Source organism: Callorhinchus milii, unplaced genomic scaffold (genome assembly GCF_018977255.1).
Source record: "Callorhinchus milii isolate IMCB2004 unplaced genomic scaffold, IMCB_Cmil_1.0 Scaffold22, whole genome shotgun sequence".
NCBI lineage: Eukaryota > Metazoa > Chordata > Chondrichthyes > Chimaeriformes > Callorhinchidae > Callorhinchus > Callorhinchus milii.
In genome coordinates this window covers 5,218,043-5,234,690 of record NW_024704763.1, presented here as the reverse complement: position 1 = coordinate 5,234,690, position 16,648 = coordinate 5,218,043, and the positions used below count along the sequence as shown (strand labels likewise).

The 16,648-nt window shown below is 42.5% G+C and overlaps 1 protein-coding gene across 4 annotated transcripts in view; it reads right to left on the bottom strand.

Moving 5' to 3' along the window:
• Positions 1–1,291: 1,291 nt before the first annotated feature.
• Positions 1,292–16,648, bottom strand: part of LOC103188676 (E3 ubiquitin-protein ligase ARIH1) — a 39,210-nt gene continuing 23,853 nt past the window's right edge. For 2 of the 4 annotated variants that reach the window (XM_007908734.2, XM_007908745.2), the window contains 9 exons: positions 14,958–15,024; positions 14,513–14,619; positions 14,332–14,374; positions 11,518–11,589; positions 10,680–10,810; positions 9,987–10,080; positions 7,414–7,674; positions 5,108–5,220; positions 1,292–2,984 (listed from right to left, as the gene is read on the bottom strand). In XM_007908734.2, coding sequence (XP_007906925.1) covers positions 2,900–2,984; positions 5,108–5,220; positions 7,414–7,674; positions 9,987–10,080; positions 10,680–10,810; positions 11,518–11,589; positions 14,332–14,374; positions 14,513–14,619; positions 14,958–15,024 — 973 coding nt within the window. In that variant the 3' untranslated portion in view covers positions 1,292–2,899. The remainder of the gene's footprint in view (positions 2,985–5,107; positions 5,221–7,413; positions 7,675–9,986; positions 10,081–10,679; positions 10,811–11,517; positions 11,590–14,331; positions 14,375–14,512; positions 14,620–14,957; positions 15,025–16,648) is intronic. The other 2 variants (XM_007908739.2, XM_007908753.2) reach the window with 1 other exon arrangement.

Here is a 16,648-nt window from a genome sequence, read left to right as displayed (position 1 = left end):
GTGCTTGATAAAAAACTGAATTCAGTAAAATTATAAAACGTGGTTCCTTATTTGTCAAAAGTGCATTTATTGCGTTTAAAAGTTTCACTGTGTTTAGTGCCATGTACGTCTGTAACTAGAGCATTTCTTAGGCCTAAACACGCACTAGCCCTAATATATACTGTGTATAATTGTTCAGTAACTGTTCCGACCTGGACTGTATGAGAATACATTAAGGCAGAACCAAATGGATTTGTTTCATTTTGGTCCGAAAAACCCAGCACAAGTTGAAGGATAATTTTTTAATATAAGAAATAGAATTCTTATATAATCCACAGGAACAGACAACCTCCCCCGCTCTGAGGTCAAGGCATTTGTGCCAATTTCAGGGGACTGTAAAGTGGTTAGAATCTTATACTATTATACAAATGTCTAAGGGGAGCCTAAACTAATCCTTCTGTTACATCGAGGGGCAACTACATGGAGAAGCTAAGAAAAACGGGTTAAAAAGTTACCTTGATTTCATCTGCAATACACTGTACAGGTTGCACTAAAACAGGGATTGACCTGGTTACTCACTTACTGCTTAAAGATCCTCCAAATAGCAGCAATGTACATCACATATACATACAAGGGACACTGCACATCTATCTATAGTATTAAAATCTATGCACAAAAGTGACCTTCACTTCATGACTGTACGTGGTGGGCCTTGGGATTGCAAGATTCCTGTCTGAGGAACTAGCCATCCTGCCTGGTTTGTTTGATTTGTTGCAATTCCTGGTGAGAATGAGCTAAAATTCACTTGGTACTCTCTCTCCAATCAACTGAATTGTATGTTTACACGTTTTGCTTTTTTTTCTCTTCTCTGCTCCCTTACAGTTACTGAGTCATACTAAGCACCTCCAACTGCAGCTTCAAATAAAGAATGCTACAATAAGCAGTCTGCTTACTCAACCAATTTTGTAGCCAAATGATTACGTTTCTTGGCTGCTACTGAGACTTTGCTAAATTGCCAGTCATTTTCTTGGCTGGTGTGTTAATTGGAGCACAGCATAGAAGTAATCTTTCCCATGTGGGAGGACAGGGTGAGATGAGGGGAGGTTGGAATTCAGCACTGGAGATTGCATTCTCTGGGAGCAGTGATGATGGCAAGTTCTGAGGATCCCAGGGCACAAAGATTTCCACTCCCCCAACCTAACTGAATGCGTGCACAGTACCAAGAGCTCCAGACCTTTCCCTTTGCTTATAGTAGGATGTGTGAAGGGGAGAAGGAAGTTGAACGCTGTAATAATTTTTCAAAAAAATCCACCATCTTTAAAACCAGTTTTACTACTTTGCAAATCATGTCCAGCAGGTAATGCACATTAGCTGTGATTTGACGCATTGGTTCACTAACACACGCAGCAACGCCCTTGGCGTTTTAAGCACTGCACTCAACCCCACCCACACCCCCATGTACTGGAAACCACGCCAGGGGTTACCCAAATTAAACCTTTATCATCAGTAAATGCTTTACAATGGTGTAAGTTTGCATGGATTCATCCATAACAGCTACAAATCTTATGAGAATTTGACAATACATTGTCCCAGTGCAACAAAAAGAAAATAAACCCAAATAAAAATCATTCCACAGCAATAAGAATGGGGCTAAGGAACCCAGCCACAGATCTTATCAACATTCCTCTCTTTGGTTTATACAACCAATTAAATGGCAGAGAAGGACAATACCACTAACCATTGCTTGCAGCCTGGGTTTGGTTGCTAGTCTAGAACACAGCAGTCTGCCAGTACTCAACCCCACAGCAACAATCCTTCAAGCCTACTCCCAAACACAGGGACAGCAACATACAGGCAGATCACAGCAGTGGATAAAAGTGGGTAAGGGTGGGAAGGGAGGAAAGAGAAGCCAGGTGCTGTCTTCCTTTGAATGCTAATTATCAGTACTCGCTCTAATTTCCAACAAAATCTGTACAATTTTAGGGGGTATTCTACAGCAACACAGAAATGAAAAGCGGTGAGCGTTCTTCCTCCGAAAGCAGAGCGAGAGATGTTAGTACGAGGGGTGCAGCTGGGTACAAAAGCAGCAATGAAACGGGAGCAGAAGTGGGGGGAACGAGGGAAGGTTCACATCAGGGAAACCCATCACCATCACAGACTCAGCTCACGTCCAAGATACAGCTAGAACTGCAGAGAAGTACAAGTTAAAGGCTGGGGGGCGGGGGGGGGAGGGGAGGCGGAGGGAAGGAGGAGGATGGGGAGCAAAAAGGAGGCAAAGATAAATCCACATTCCACTAACAATGCTGAGGTCAAAGATTAGCGAAACTAAAGAAAACTGCACAGCAAATATACATATTCTTGAAGGTTTTTAAAGAATAAATATTTTGTAATTAAACATTATGCAAACACGTGCTCGCTTGTTCTTGCTCAACCATGCAGATGTGCTATATACAATTTGAAAAATACTGTGTCCTCCTTTAAAAGTCATGTACAAAGATTTCCCCCAGAGCGCTGCCTTACTTTAAGCCAATCAACAGTCACAAAACAGGGAACCTGCATACAATTTGTGTCTGGCTGGAGAGGAATGCCAGGTCAAAACAGTTTCAGTCCAATTACTACACACAGACAAATGAACAAATGAAAGGAAACAGAAAATGGTTCAGCTCTCAGAATGTAGCTACATTACAGATTAAAGTTGGAGGGTTTTAGTGTGTCATCATACCCTTCATCCACTTACAATACTGTTGTACATTTTGTGGTTTTTATCTACTTTTTTTTATTACAATATAATTTACTTAAACTTTCCATTAACAAAAAGTAGGGTAGAACTCCAGCAGTGTCTGCAAGGGCCTGTGCCGCCCACTTTATTTGCATCAGCACTCTGTTGCTAACGAGTTGACAGTTCATTGTAAGATGATCCTCAGTCCTCGATGTACTCCCAAAGGTCTTTCTCATAACCTTCATGCACATGCTGTAGCAACACCTTCCTCCGGCTCTCACAGTATCTGTCAAAAGAAACAGGATAGTCAGTCTGAAGACACAAACAGCACGGAAACCCAACAGTCTGGTATAAAAGAGCCGTCTGGTATAAAATGTACATCACACAGACAAAAGAGCACAAAATGAGCAAAAACCCGGTTGCCAGGCACTGCATAGTCAAAATTGGAAGTGACATAGACTGATAACAATATGCACTCTTGTTAATAGCCACACATCACAGTTGGTACCTGACAAGTACTGGAAACGCTCTGTCGTCTACACTGTGTAAAACCACCAGGCACATCTCGTAACCACCCAAATAAATTTAGAGATGGTGAAAAACTATAGGTGTTGCAAATCTGAAATTAACATAACAGTTTTGTGCTTCAAGTAAGACTCTAGAGACGTTTGCCTGCAGGGCACACTGTACAATTCAATTTCGGAGGGAAGTGTTGGAGTTTACAAAGTGGGAACTTAAAAAAAAAATCTCCACCATCAATATGATCTAGTTTTATCTAGTCTTGATTTTGACAGCTAGACACACAATGAAAGTGCTTGAGATGGAACTCTCTGTAATGCCAGGTACTTTGCCTAACAGAAGCAACTGGGAAAGTATTAAACCAATAGAGCATCACTTGTAAAAAGTTACCTAAATTGACCTGCGTGCCACTGAGCTGTATCTCAAACTCCACATCTAATCTATCCCCAAGACTACTGTATCTGTTTCCACCTCCTTACATCCTTACCACTGCCCCCACTTGAAAATAAATGTCCATGTCTTCAGGGTGGATTTTTCCAATACTCACTGAGTCAGCTTCACTAGTTCAACTCCACTGAATCCAGAACTTTGCAGCCCAAGTTATCTCCCACACACTAACTAATCCCATCCTCAACAAACTCCAGATTGCATGCCACTGTCCTCTGAAACTCTTCTGAAATCATTTTACTGTCTTTCTCCAATCTTCAAGTCTCCTATAGCCTATCCGATCAACTGTGCTTTTGGTTGACATTCTTAAATCTCTAATTTTCCTGCTCTGTCACAACCGCTCTATTTCTCAAGAGCTTCAAGTCATTCTGTTACATGAGAGGCACAACACGAATGCCAATTGTGATATTAACCCCTCCTAGACTGGGCATCCTGAAGCCTGGAAAATTAACCTCTTAAGCAAAGAGAGCAGAAAAGTGCATGGTAGATTTGAAGAGAGAAAAGATTGAGCAGTTCACTTTTTCTCCATTGCAGAGCATATACCTTTGTGTGAGTAGCTTTACGTCAAGAGCATAGAAATTTACAGCACAGGAAGGCATTTGGCTCACATTTCTGTGTTGGGTCTCATGAAAGAGATATCCATTTAGTCCCATTCTCTTGCCTTTTTCCATTGCTTTTAGATGTCTGCTTTTTGAGATATTTGTTTCATTTCCTTCTAAAGCTAATATGGATTCTGTCTCAACCGCAGGGACATTCCGTGTCCCAACAATCCCACTGTGTTGTTTCGTTTAACCTCTCCCACTGCTCTGGAAGTAATTACTTTGAATCTATGCCCCTCAGAAGATTAGTTACCCAGTTTTCAAGATTAGCAGTTTGAGATCAACAGTGGCCACAAGCAAAGTAAGGATGAATCAGTTTAAGCAGCTATGTTTTATCCCATGCTGAGATCAAAGTTTTAGCTGGGTTCTCAGTGCCAAGCATATTTCATAAATCAATAGATCAAGAAGTGACCCAATGGATAACAGCATCATATAGACAGATCAAATAGCTTTGATTTCTAGGCTCTGTTTGGCTATTTTAGTTGATTTGTGCCAGGGCACTACAATTGGTGACCCTGAGCTAGGGAAGAGACAAAAATCTTCTGGAGTTCACAGCTGGATGACTGCTGAATGTCTTCTGGTGCATGTCAGGTGAGAAAGGGATTGAGATCAACCCAAGTGTGTACAGGCCTACAGTTGAAGAACAGCCACTCAGTCAAGGTGATGGCGGTGTTCTGTGGAACTTAACCTCAGAAAATTGGGAGACACAAAACGAAAACATTCCATTCACAAACATAACCTGCAGGGGCACTTTGATCATGTATTAAAGGAGAGGGAAGGAACACGGGAAGGAGAGGTTAATCAGTACCATTCAAGAGGACAATGAAATCAACCTCCAGCTCACCTGTACTTGTCTTGTACTTTCTGTTTGATGTCCTGCAGAGAGTCCTGGGATATGTCCCTCTCTAGGTAGCCAGACAGCACTTCTGTTGCATTCTCCAAATCTGCCTGATTGTTCTAGGGAGACAAACACATTGTGCCCATAGCAAATATGAACTATCATCCCATTCCACAGAGCAGACCATGCTCTGTTTGTACCATCAGTTCCCCTCACCCAAGTCAATGGGTAAATTATCTTTACTAGGCCAACTTTGGCTTGACAGTCTTCTCAACTGTATTTGATTAAAAATAATCTAGAATCTATGGAATAAATAATAATCCTTGCAACTGATCCTTGTACAATCCTGCTACAGATGAACTTGCGTCAGAGTGCAGCGTCAGACCAGCCTTCTTAGCATTGTGAAATGTCCGTGTCTAGATATCCATCTAGCCCAAAGACCCCGAGGAGATGCAGGTAGCATTGAGTAGATAACTCCATTTAATAATAGGAAGTGAACCACCTCGTGTATTCTACTAAGGCTAAGAGTTACACAGCCCCTAAAACTAGGTGACAACAAATATTCCAATCACAATCAGAACCTGCTCAAGCTGTGGCTATTTTAAACTGCAGATCCGCTCAGGATCTTGCTCTGCTTTTAATCCACACACGCAATCACTTCATCCCTCAGTCTTAGTCCTATCTTCACTCAGTTTAAAAACATGATGGGATGGATCATTCTCTCCTATTCTCCCTGTTTGTTCTGACACTCTGTCCATTCATTCAGACTTGTTAAAGACTCGCCAATGTTGTGCAGTACTCTTGTCTTCCAGTGCAGATTGCCTGGCTTCCACGCATTAAACTTACTGGTCAGCCGCAACTACCTGTATGATGCTTGCGAGAGCAGGTATGGCTAAAAGGCCGGTAAGCTGTGCGCACAAGCAAAAAGCAGGAAACAAATTATATTTATATAGCGCCTTTCACGTCGAGAGGATGTTCCGAGGCACGGCATAGTCAAGGGTTTGCACCCGAATTGTAGGTTGGAGTCAAGAGGAGTGGAAGGCAAACGTGCAGTTTGGGTTCATAAAATGGACTGTGTTTAACTCCATGTTTAACTCTCTCTAATCAAGAGGGACTGGCTAAATTGAGGCTTTTTCCACTTAAGCAAATGAGATTGAAAAGGGATATGATCGAGGTCTGAGTTACTGTAGGTGCTTATCAGGAAAAGCTATTTCTTTTAGTTGATGACATGGGTGAGTAAAGGGCAGAGTCTCCCACAATTGTTAAGAGATAAATTCGGGAGGGGGAGGGGGGGTTAGAGGGATTATCTTCACACAGAAAGTTGTTAGGGTTTGGAATTCAATACCACAAATGACTATTGAGGCTGGTTCAGTAGAATTGTTCAAAAGGAAACTGGATCACCACCGGAACAGTGGAAAGGTTAAAGGAAATGAGGAAAGAGTTAGAAAAACTAACTCTTTCCTCATTAACACTAACCCGCATGAAGGGAGCTATATAAATGCAAGTTCTTGTTCTTGTCCTGCCAAACACAGCAGACAAACAATAACTGTTTAAGATTACTATACATGGAGTTGCCAGGCTGTAGGGCTACATGATTGAAAATAATTCGCTGTGGCTCAACTTCTGTTTGTACATCCTATAAATCTCCCAAAGAGTTGGGAGCAGAACTTTCAGGTTATGCTGCAGACATGGAATCGGATTCTTACAACTAGGATTTCTTTGGTTTGGGCAACAAATTGAGAACTGAAGCTTAAAGAAAGGGACTATCTCAGTAAGGTCCTTGTTCACTGTCCTGAACATGTTTGTTTTAGCCTAGCTCAGACAAGTCTCAAATTTCAAGACTTGATAAAGATCTTCATGATCGTGAAGGGTTACAAAAGAGGAGCAGTGATAGATTTCCACTGGTTAGTGAGTCAACAATAAGAGGGCAGAAATGAAAGATAATCACAAAGGAATTAAATGGGATGTCAGAAAAAAAAATCTATGCACAATTGAAACAGAGTGGGTCTATAAGGAAAAAGAGGAATATTAAAGAGTAAACAATTGGAGAGGAGTCAGAGATTAGACTAGGTGACGCGTTTGGAGAAAAACTGCAGCACAGTCATCGGATGAATGGCCTGTTTCAGTGCTGTACATGGCATAATTCTATGGACAAAGTTATTATTGAAACCAGCTTGTGACAATAAGTGTTTACTATGTACTGTAGTCAGCTATAGATTGATGCTGAGAATCTTTACCAGTATTTGTGGGCAGCTGATACATTCACACTGAATATAGACACCCACTTACACTATTCAGTGATGAGAGCCTACCTCAAAGATAATGGACTGGTTGTTCTTTCTGAGGTAGAAAGCAAAGACGTAAGTGTACATTAGTGTGGCACGACACTGGCAGAGCACATCCACTGCTTTCTTCAGGAATTGCACCTCAATCCAAGACATGTTATGCTGCTGCATCTCTTCCATCTTCTGCTTGACCTGAGCGTACAGCTTGTGCTCGAACCGCAGGCTCTGCATGTGGTTCATGTAGCGATTGCAGTAGAAAAGGTACCTTTGGAGTGCTGCTCGGGAGCGCTGTTAAACAAGAGACAAACTGAGACTGTGTCAAGCTAAGGCAGACTCAAATACACAATACTAATATAAATGACGGAGCTTTGGGGATCTTGTATGCGGGCATGTTTTACCTGAGAGGTATTATGCACTCAAGCACTTTTTTTTAAATTCAGAGTATGAAACTGGATACTCTTAGGCACAGCAAGGAGATTCTGAGTATGTCAATCTTGTACCATTTATACATGCTGAATACCATTTATACATGTTGCGTGTTGAATGCCACCCCTCAGTACCTGGGCACTTTCATTAACTCACAAGGGCACGTGGGGTTCAGTTCACCTCTTGACACAAACAGAAAGCTCCAGAAGGTTATTCCTGAACCTAATCTAGTGCCTAATGAGGGAAGTTTGGCTGCAATCTAATGAAGTGCTTAAGTTATTAGGGACACAAATCCATGGTTAGTGGCCAGCTGGCATACTCACACAGTGGCCAGCTCACTTAATATTGAAACGAATCAAGTCTGAAGACAATCCTTCACACAAGGGCTTTATGTGATTGTATCAGATAAATTCTCACATTCCATGCAATACTGAGTTGATACTGATTCTTCCTTTTCCTCCTGAACAGGTTACAAATTGATCTCTAATACACCAGTTCTTCTGTTTCTCACAACCCCAGGGTTCTCAAATTACTCACTTTTGATGCAACGTTTCACTCACCACAGGGATGTTTCTTTAACAAAGGCCTAACAAGTGCAATTGGCTATTTTCCCCCTCCCATTTGGCTGCAGTCGTTCACTCAGTGTTTGAAGGATAGGAACACTTTAGGTAGTACTAGACATGAACTAGATGTCTATTTGTACCAGATTCCTGATATCTGCCTGGTTATGGATTAGATATATTTGCTAGAAGTATCAAATAGAATGTTACCCTTTATTAGAGTATAGTCTGAGATGTCTAGAAGACATAAAAAGCACCAAATCAAATTCAAAGATTATTATTATTGTTGGCAGCCAAAGAATGCTTCACTGAAACAGGACAATACACTGCTCAGACCTTACTTGAAAATTTGAGCAACATTCACCCTACTCTCCATCAAACATCCACAACTATACTTGGTGAAAATGTAGACAACTGGCCACTCAGGGAAGAAGGCAATTAAAACTGACAGGTCAGTTTAAAAAAAAAGCAGTCACCCTATTCCCATCCTTTTACAAAGCAATAACCAACCACTGCTATGTTTGATGTCTCAAGCTCTGAAACTAGCTCTAGAATGTTTAACACTATGAATCTGATTTGCATTAATTTGAGTTCAATCTGCTTTCTACAAGGACTGAAACCTATTTAAATGCAGGGTAGGAAGCAATGAGGGCAATGAAATATAATGGATCTATAGATTTTTCAAGGCACTGATGTGAAGCCAAAACTCCATATGACAGGGGTGGCCATCTTGAACCTTGAGGGCAATCCCAGAACACAGTGAGCTGTGAGAATATATCTCTATATTTGGTGCAAATATGTGAATAAAGTCAAAATCTTGAGAGCTTAATTCATAGGCTGATCCTTTTAGAAACTTGAAAAAATCCAAAAAATTGATGCCAATTCATCAATATTATTAGAGGCAAAGGAAACCAAAGCTGCAATTTGAGGACTGCAAAAACCACGTCTTGGCAAAATATTGTTCGAGTGATGAGAGGAAGAGTTGGGTCATTTGGTAGAAGTGTGTTGAGTATTATTCTGGACTTAGGGACAAACTAGGTAAAGGTCCTGGTCAACATCAGATACATCACAGCAGAGAATCGCAAACACTGCAAACCCTCAAATACTCTTCAAAAATCCTTGACTCAAACTTGAAGATAATTAACTCATACTTACAAGCAATAGTCTTTAAATGATTAAAAGCCAGAATATGGTCTCTTGGCAGCAAGACCATTAGTGCTCAACTACTGTACCAACTTGAGAGCAAGACCTGGGCTTTCTGTCTCTTTGCTCCAGGTGGCTGACTCATCATTTCCCAATCTGACAGAGCACCAGACATAAAGATTGGGAGTTTCTACCCTGGAGTAAAAATAGATGTCAGCTGACATCCTGTTGGAACTGCACCCAGTCTGATGAGCCAGCCATCTGGCTTCTCAGTTGGGAGTGGGACCAATATTTACTGTGGAACGGTCTACAACTCAGACTCTTCCACTGTCCCAGAAAGATACTTAAATAACCACCACCAAAGCTGGGAGATAACGGAAGGTATCTATTGCCACAGCTCCAAAGGATGAATCTCAAGGAGAAACATTGCCCACACACACACAGCCTAGGGTTCTGTAGGTTTGTCCACACCTCACTCCCCCCGCACTGATGGAGAGCTTCCTTTACCTCCTGCGCATCCCTTGCTGCTTTTGCGTCATCTTCATTGTAGCGATTGCAGTTATACCTAAAAATAGAGAAAAGTAAATTGAGGTTGTCTCACTACCGATACCACATCACATGCAAAATACAGAACCTGTAGACGTTAAGGACTTCATATGTTTATATCCTCTTTTTTTTGCTTCACTGAAAGAATAAATGTTCCATTAATGATACTTCTCTCTACAACCATATGGACCAGTTGCGAAGATAAGGTTCCTTTCCTCTATCTGACCACCGAGCAGGGATAGAAAGGGCACTTCTCCTAATGACAATACTATACTGACTTTTTTCAGCGCTGAGATTGTAATTGTTTGAATCCCACAAGCAGAAGATAGTGAATAAGCCATCTTCTGCACACAGGAGTGAACCAGAGTACAGTCGATGTCCCTGGTCACTGAAGGTCGGCAAGCACGGTGAGGCGGTGCGTGCTCAGGGACTCTACATGTGCTCGGGCTGCGGAAATTTAAAAAAAAATTCAGTTTCGGGCTGACTAGGTATGAATTCTGGAGACTCGGTTCACTGTTCAATGGTGGTTTAACTACCAAGCGATAGGCCAGAGCATTGAATGTGCAAACTTTGTCCCAGTATTGGTAAAAAAAACCTGACAATAACCCTCTGACTTACCAAGCAGATCCGTGCGGCTCCCAGGGGCCAAGACAGACCCAGCAGAACTCCGCTTTACAATTCTGATTGCGACAGACCATGTGATTGCATCCACCGTCCTTCTCAATAGTCACATGGCATTTTGGACATTCCTGTTAAAGAGTTGAAGCTGTTAATGAACAGTCGGGATTCCACAACACCAGCTTCAGATAAGAAGACCCAAGCCAAACCCCAGGAGGTGCTGCTTAAATTTAATATCCTCCAATTCTCATTAACCAACTCGAATCAAGAAATGTAACCATTGGAAATGAGATCCACAGTTAGTCCGATCCACTCCATACTTGCATACTTTCTAACAGGGGTCTTAGGATACCAGGAATCCCTAGCTTAACATTTCACTCCTTACCCCAGGGGGACTGAGACCAATTGTAGAACCCTTTCAACTATCTATAACAGACTAGGAGTTGTAGCAGAAACATCAGGGGTCAGGACGCTCACATTCACTCTAAGCAGTGGTTCCCTGCACGTGTATGACACGTGAAAACTCAGCCAAAGTAGCAGAAGGTAGTAATAATAATATTTGCACTTGATATAGCGCCTTATTACGTCATCAAAACATTTCTAAGTGCTTCACAGGAAACACTGTCAAGTGCAGTGGCTGTGTATTTTTGTGGGCGAAACGCAGCAGCCTATTTGTTGGCCAGGACAGTGAGAAAAGAAACTCCCTTCTCTTTTCAAATAGGGCCTTGGGATCTTTCCTTTACATATCCTGGTGTCACCAGAATCCCGAGCAGTGTAGCCAAAGGTCACGGCTTCATTGCAAGGCAGTGCCAGATGCTCTGCACTTCTTTGTATTCACCTTAGTGTTTGCTGCAATCCAATTGGAGGTTTCACTGTCATCATCGCACTTTTTAATCCACTTCTTCAGCCACTACAAGGAAGGAGACACCATTATACACAGTAGCTGCAGTTGGACTGCTGGACCTAACAATGGAAATGACGAAACACCAAGGTGAACGTTTGCTGCTGTCCTGAAGATCAGTAGATTCCAAATTATAATATTTGAAAAACAATAAGTCATTTTTTTCATATCAGGCATTTTATTTTCTTACCCCGCCCCACATTCTGTGCACTGCTCTTGGTCTAGGCTGACAACTGCTCCTGTATCCCTGCCAATCCCACTGTACATCCCATCTGATGGGAAATATTCAACGGCAGCAGGGCGAATGCCTCTCTGTGTGGGAGATGTCTGAGCTCCACTTAGTCCACTCCCTGACAATACTGATGAAAAATTGAGTGGCAAAGAGGGCAGAATCACCACCACTCTGTTCTATCAAATCTATGTCCTTCCTTTTCTGAAGTTTCAGTTGTTTTCACTAGATTCCCTTTTCACCTGAACGTATCCCACCCTTTCTTTTAGAACTCGAGCACTAGCTCTTTTTCTCCAAGCCTAGTTGCAAAAATTACGTGGTTTACAAGTTTTCACCTCAACTGAGCTATCTAGGCGCAAGGAGTTGATTCACTCTGTGCACTCATTGTATTTTGTCGTGCTGTCACTACAGGGAACATCTTTACATGAGCAATCTTCAGTTCCACCTTCTGACTAAGAAACAATATCCCAAATCATTACTGTGAGGGTTAAGCTTCTCTGAACTTCATTTGAAAAACATTATACAGACCTAGAAATGGATGGGTAGCTCCCTGAGAATTTACCCTAGAACTTAAATATAGTTTGAACTCTGCGCAGTGGTTGGTAGGTACCTCTGGAGTGATGCCTGAACCATAGGACAGGCTGGACTATTAAGTGGACCTTGCAACAGACCTCGTTACAAATGTAAAAGAAAAACAATTGGGGAAATATGAAAGTACTGAGGGTAGCAGCACTTTGAATGGCAAGTACTTGATCCTAATCTTCATGGTGGAGTTCCTTCTTTGGATCTTTGGTGAAGAGTAGAAAGGAAGGCTGCAGCAACATACACTAACATCTGCCAGAGCTGCCTGTTTCTTCATTACTGACATTGAGGTGAAGGATCATCTGGATAGCACCCATTCACTTTTCTCTCTCTAAAAGGTATCCCTAAGCAAATACTCTGCAGACGCCCCTTTCTCCAGGTCCTGCCGGGCTAGGCACCCACCATTTTCTGGTCAATAGCTCCCAGGCCACTGCTGTCTATGCCAACTCCCTGCTTGTCAGTCTTCCCAACTCTTCCCCCCACAAGCTGCAGATCATTCAAAACTCTGCAGCTCGTATCCTCTCCCGCACCAGGCTCCGTGACTCCATCACCCCCACCTCACCCGGCTCCACATCCCTCAGAGGATAGAATTCAAAATCCTTGTCAAGGCCTTCTGTGGTCTTTCTCCTTCCTACCTCTGTGACCTGCTAACCCCATATCAACCTGTCTGCTTCGCTCAGCACGCCCCCCGCCCGGCCCACCTCACCATCAGCGGTCGGGCCTTCAGTCTCTCTGCCCCCACCCTCCAAGACTCCATCCCATAGTCCCTTCACCTTGCTCCCCCCCTTTGCCTCCTTCAAGGCACATCCCAAGACCCTCCTCTTCGAACCCGCCTTCGACAGCCCTCCTACCGCTACTCTCCCTGCCCTCCATCCCTCTTGACCTCAACCCACGCTCAGTTCCAAATCCCTGACTGTCCAGTGCCTTGGGACGTCCTCCCGACGTGAAGGGCGCTATACAAATGTAATTTGTTATCGGTGTCTGAAGTTCTTATGCCTGCCTGTTGCTAGGAGGTACTCGTGAGCGGTCTAGGATGACTCACCGTCCTATAGCTTTCTCCCTACCATTGGGGATGAATCTTGCCCGCATTGGCCTCCCATCTTCCTAATGACAGAGTCGAGATAGAAAACTCACTAAGTGAAGGAGTCCTAGACAGAAACCTACATCCCGACACACCGCATTACAACCACCGAAACACCAGTGTTGTGAAGAGCGGGTTTTCGGTCATCACATGTTTTTCTCATTCCGATCATAAATTAGCCATTCCCATCAGGTTCCATTTAAAAATATAGAAAGAAGTCACAGGTCAACCACATGGCATTGGGTCTTGCTACAGACATGTATAAAACTGCTGAGGAAAAGGGTTGATATTCTTAAAAGGAATAGGGAGAAGGTTTTGAAGGCTCTAGACGACTAAATTGGGTCCAGGACAAATGGAGATCCAAGAGACTAAGGTGGTAGAGGTCAAAACCTGCCCAACTCTATCCCTTTCAGTCCACTACCTACAGTCAAGCAACTCCACAAAGAGGGCAACTCGTAGAGTCCTTCGGCACTAAGCAGATACACAATGAATACTTAAGGAGTGTAGCTCGAATACTCAAACAAAGGCGACATCAAATTCCAAGTGCCTCAGCTTAGTCCATGTGCAATAGCCACAACAGAGACAACTGGGAGTGTCAAGTCCAGGAGGCCTCTACTTTGACAAATACTCAGTGGAATGGATCGCTTAGCAGAAGTTGGACCTTTATTGGTATAAATCGTCCGATTTCCAATTAAATTTCTCCAAATGGAGAATGCCATGCATTACTCTTGCTATGGAAAGGTTATCAAGTAGGTCCAATCTTTTCCTGATGGCTTCTTTTCATTACAAGGATTACTCTTTTCATTACTCTTCTCAGGTGCTTCACCCATCAAGAGAAGTGTATTCATCCGGCTCTCACCTTGCATTTAACAGGATCATGCCAATTCTCAGCACAGTTGAAGCTGTAAAATTAGGGGGGAAAAAGGCATTCAATACAGGTAAACGAAAATCAGCCTTCAAAGATTCAGAAGTGCAAACGCTCCCAACAAATGGAAGAATAACAATGATGTAGAAACGGATTGTACGGTGGGTGCACTTACCAGAATTGCCGGCCACATTTACAGCGAACTGGTTTTGCATCAGGGTACTGGACTTTAATAACATGGTGACAATCGGGGGCAGGGCACCATTTTAACAGACGATTACACTGTGATGGAAAAGCACAGCTGTTGGTGTCTCACTCAGTTACAAAAAAAACATGGTCATGAGAAAGGCTAAGCTTCAGTCAGACAAGCTGAAAAATCCTTGGCAATACCTAATGAAAGGTATTGCCTGCATCCTTCTGTACATTTAATAACACACCCAGGATTGCAAGGTTCCAACTACATAATCCTTTTTAAGACAATGCACAAATTTAAACAGGTTTTTAAAATTATTTTGCTATGGGACCCAATTACCAAATCTATTCAGTAGGCAAATTTACAATCTGTATTTTAATACATTGCCTACGCCTTGAATTATTTATTCCGAGGAAGGTATGCTTACCTCTACAAAGCTATTTGTTATTAAATGCTGGTACTTCAACTTGACTTTGGAATCTGTGATCAAACGCCTATGAAAGATGCAAAAATATTAGAAGAAATTTCCATTTGATTGATAACATACACAAATAACATACACAATAGGTAATACAATCTTAAGGGGGGGGTAAAAGAAGAGAGACCTGGGGGTGCAGGTAAATGAATCCTTGAAGGTGGCAGGACAGGTAGATAAAACTGTAAAAAGGGCATATGGGATACTAGGCTTTATAAATAAGGGCACAGAGTACAAGAGTCAGGAGGTTATGATTAACCCATATAAAACACTGGTTAGGCCTCAGTTAGAATACTGCGCCCAGTTCTGGGCACCACACTATAGGAAGGATGTTAAGGCATTGGAAAGGGTGCAGAAGAGATTTACGAGGATGGTACCAGGAATGAGGGACCTTGATGATGAGGAAAGGCTGGAGAGGCCGGGATTATTCTCAATGGAGCAGAGAAGGTTACGAGGAGACCTAATAGAGGTCTTCAAAATCATGAGGGGATTTGATAGGTTAGAAAGGGAAAAACTGTTTCCACTGGTGGGTGTGTCGGTGACTCGAGGTCACAGATTCAAAATAGTCTCTAAAAGAAGCCGAGGGGAGGTGAGAAGAAATTTTTTCACGCATCGAGTTGTTTGAATTTGGAACGCATTGCCTGAAAGGTGGTGGAGGCCGATTCGACAATAATTTTTAAAAACACGGTGGAACGGTATTTGAGGAGAACGGGTTTGCAGGGTTATGGGGAAAGGGCTGAGGAGTGGGATTGACATAAATTGCTCTATTCAAAGAGCCGGGACAAACTTGATGGGCTGAATGGCCTCTTTTTGTGCTGTACAATTCTATGATTCTATGAAATAATACAAACTGGAAAACAGATACTCCCCACATCACTAAGAGAACCAGCTTGTACTTTCAGTAAAAAGCTAGCTATCCACACTAATATGAACCAATAAAATTATGGATAAGGAAACAATATGGATAATCAGTCATCCAGCAAAATAGAAATGAGCTACTGTGCTAACCAAAACCTTCTTTCATCACTGTTACTATAGCACCATAATAAACAGGGAAGCAAGCTAGTGAAGCATGGTAAGGGGAGAGGTGATGGGCATGTGAAGCCAAGTACAGGAGAGGATAGGGGGCTGGAGAATTCTGGATGAGCTTAGCATGGTGAAACTAGTAAGACTCTTGAGGAGAACATTTGAGAAATCAAGTCTAGAGTTAAGAATGAGTAAGGGGGTAAGGTAGAGTAGGTGGGAGGTGATATTCCAGAGATGGAAGAAAGCAATTCTGGTCATGGAGACTAGATATAGGAAAGAGTTTAGAGTCAAACAAACGCCACAGTTTCATTCTCACTTGGTGAGCTTGAGTGAACAGTCAGTTGATGAACTCTGAGCTTGAAACAAGGAGGCGCAATCAAGTCATTAGCTTTATTGATGATTGGTTGAAGGAAGTACACAGAATTTGATGTCCGACCAGCAGAATGAAGATGCTGGGACAGGAGTGGACCCAGGAAATGTGGGATAATGGAGGTGGGTTAAAGTAAAGAGACTGGGAAGGATGAATTGGTTGAGGAGGTACTTATATTACGAGCTGTGGTAGTAGGCTAAAAGGATATTGTTGGTGACTTTGACCAAGGCTGGCTCTGTGTTATGAG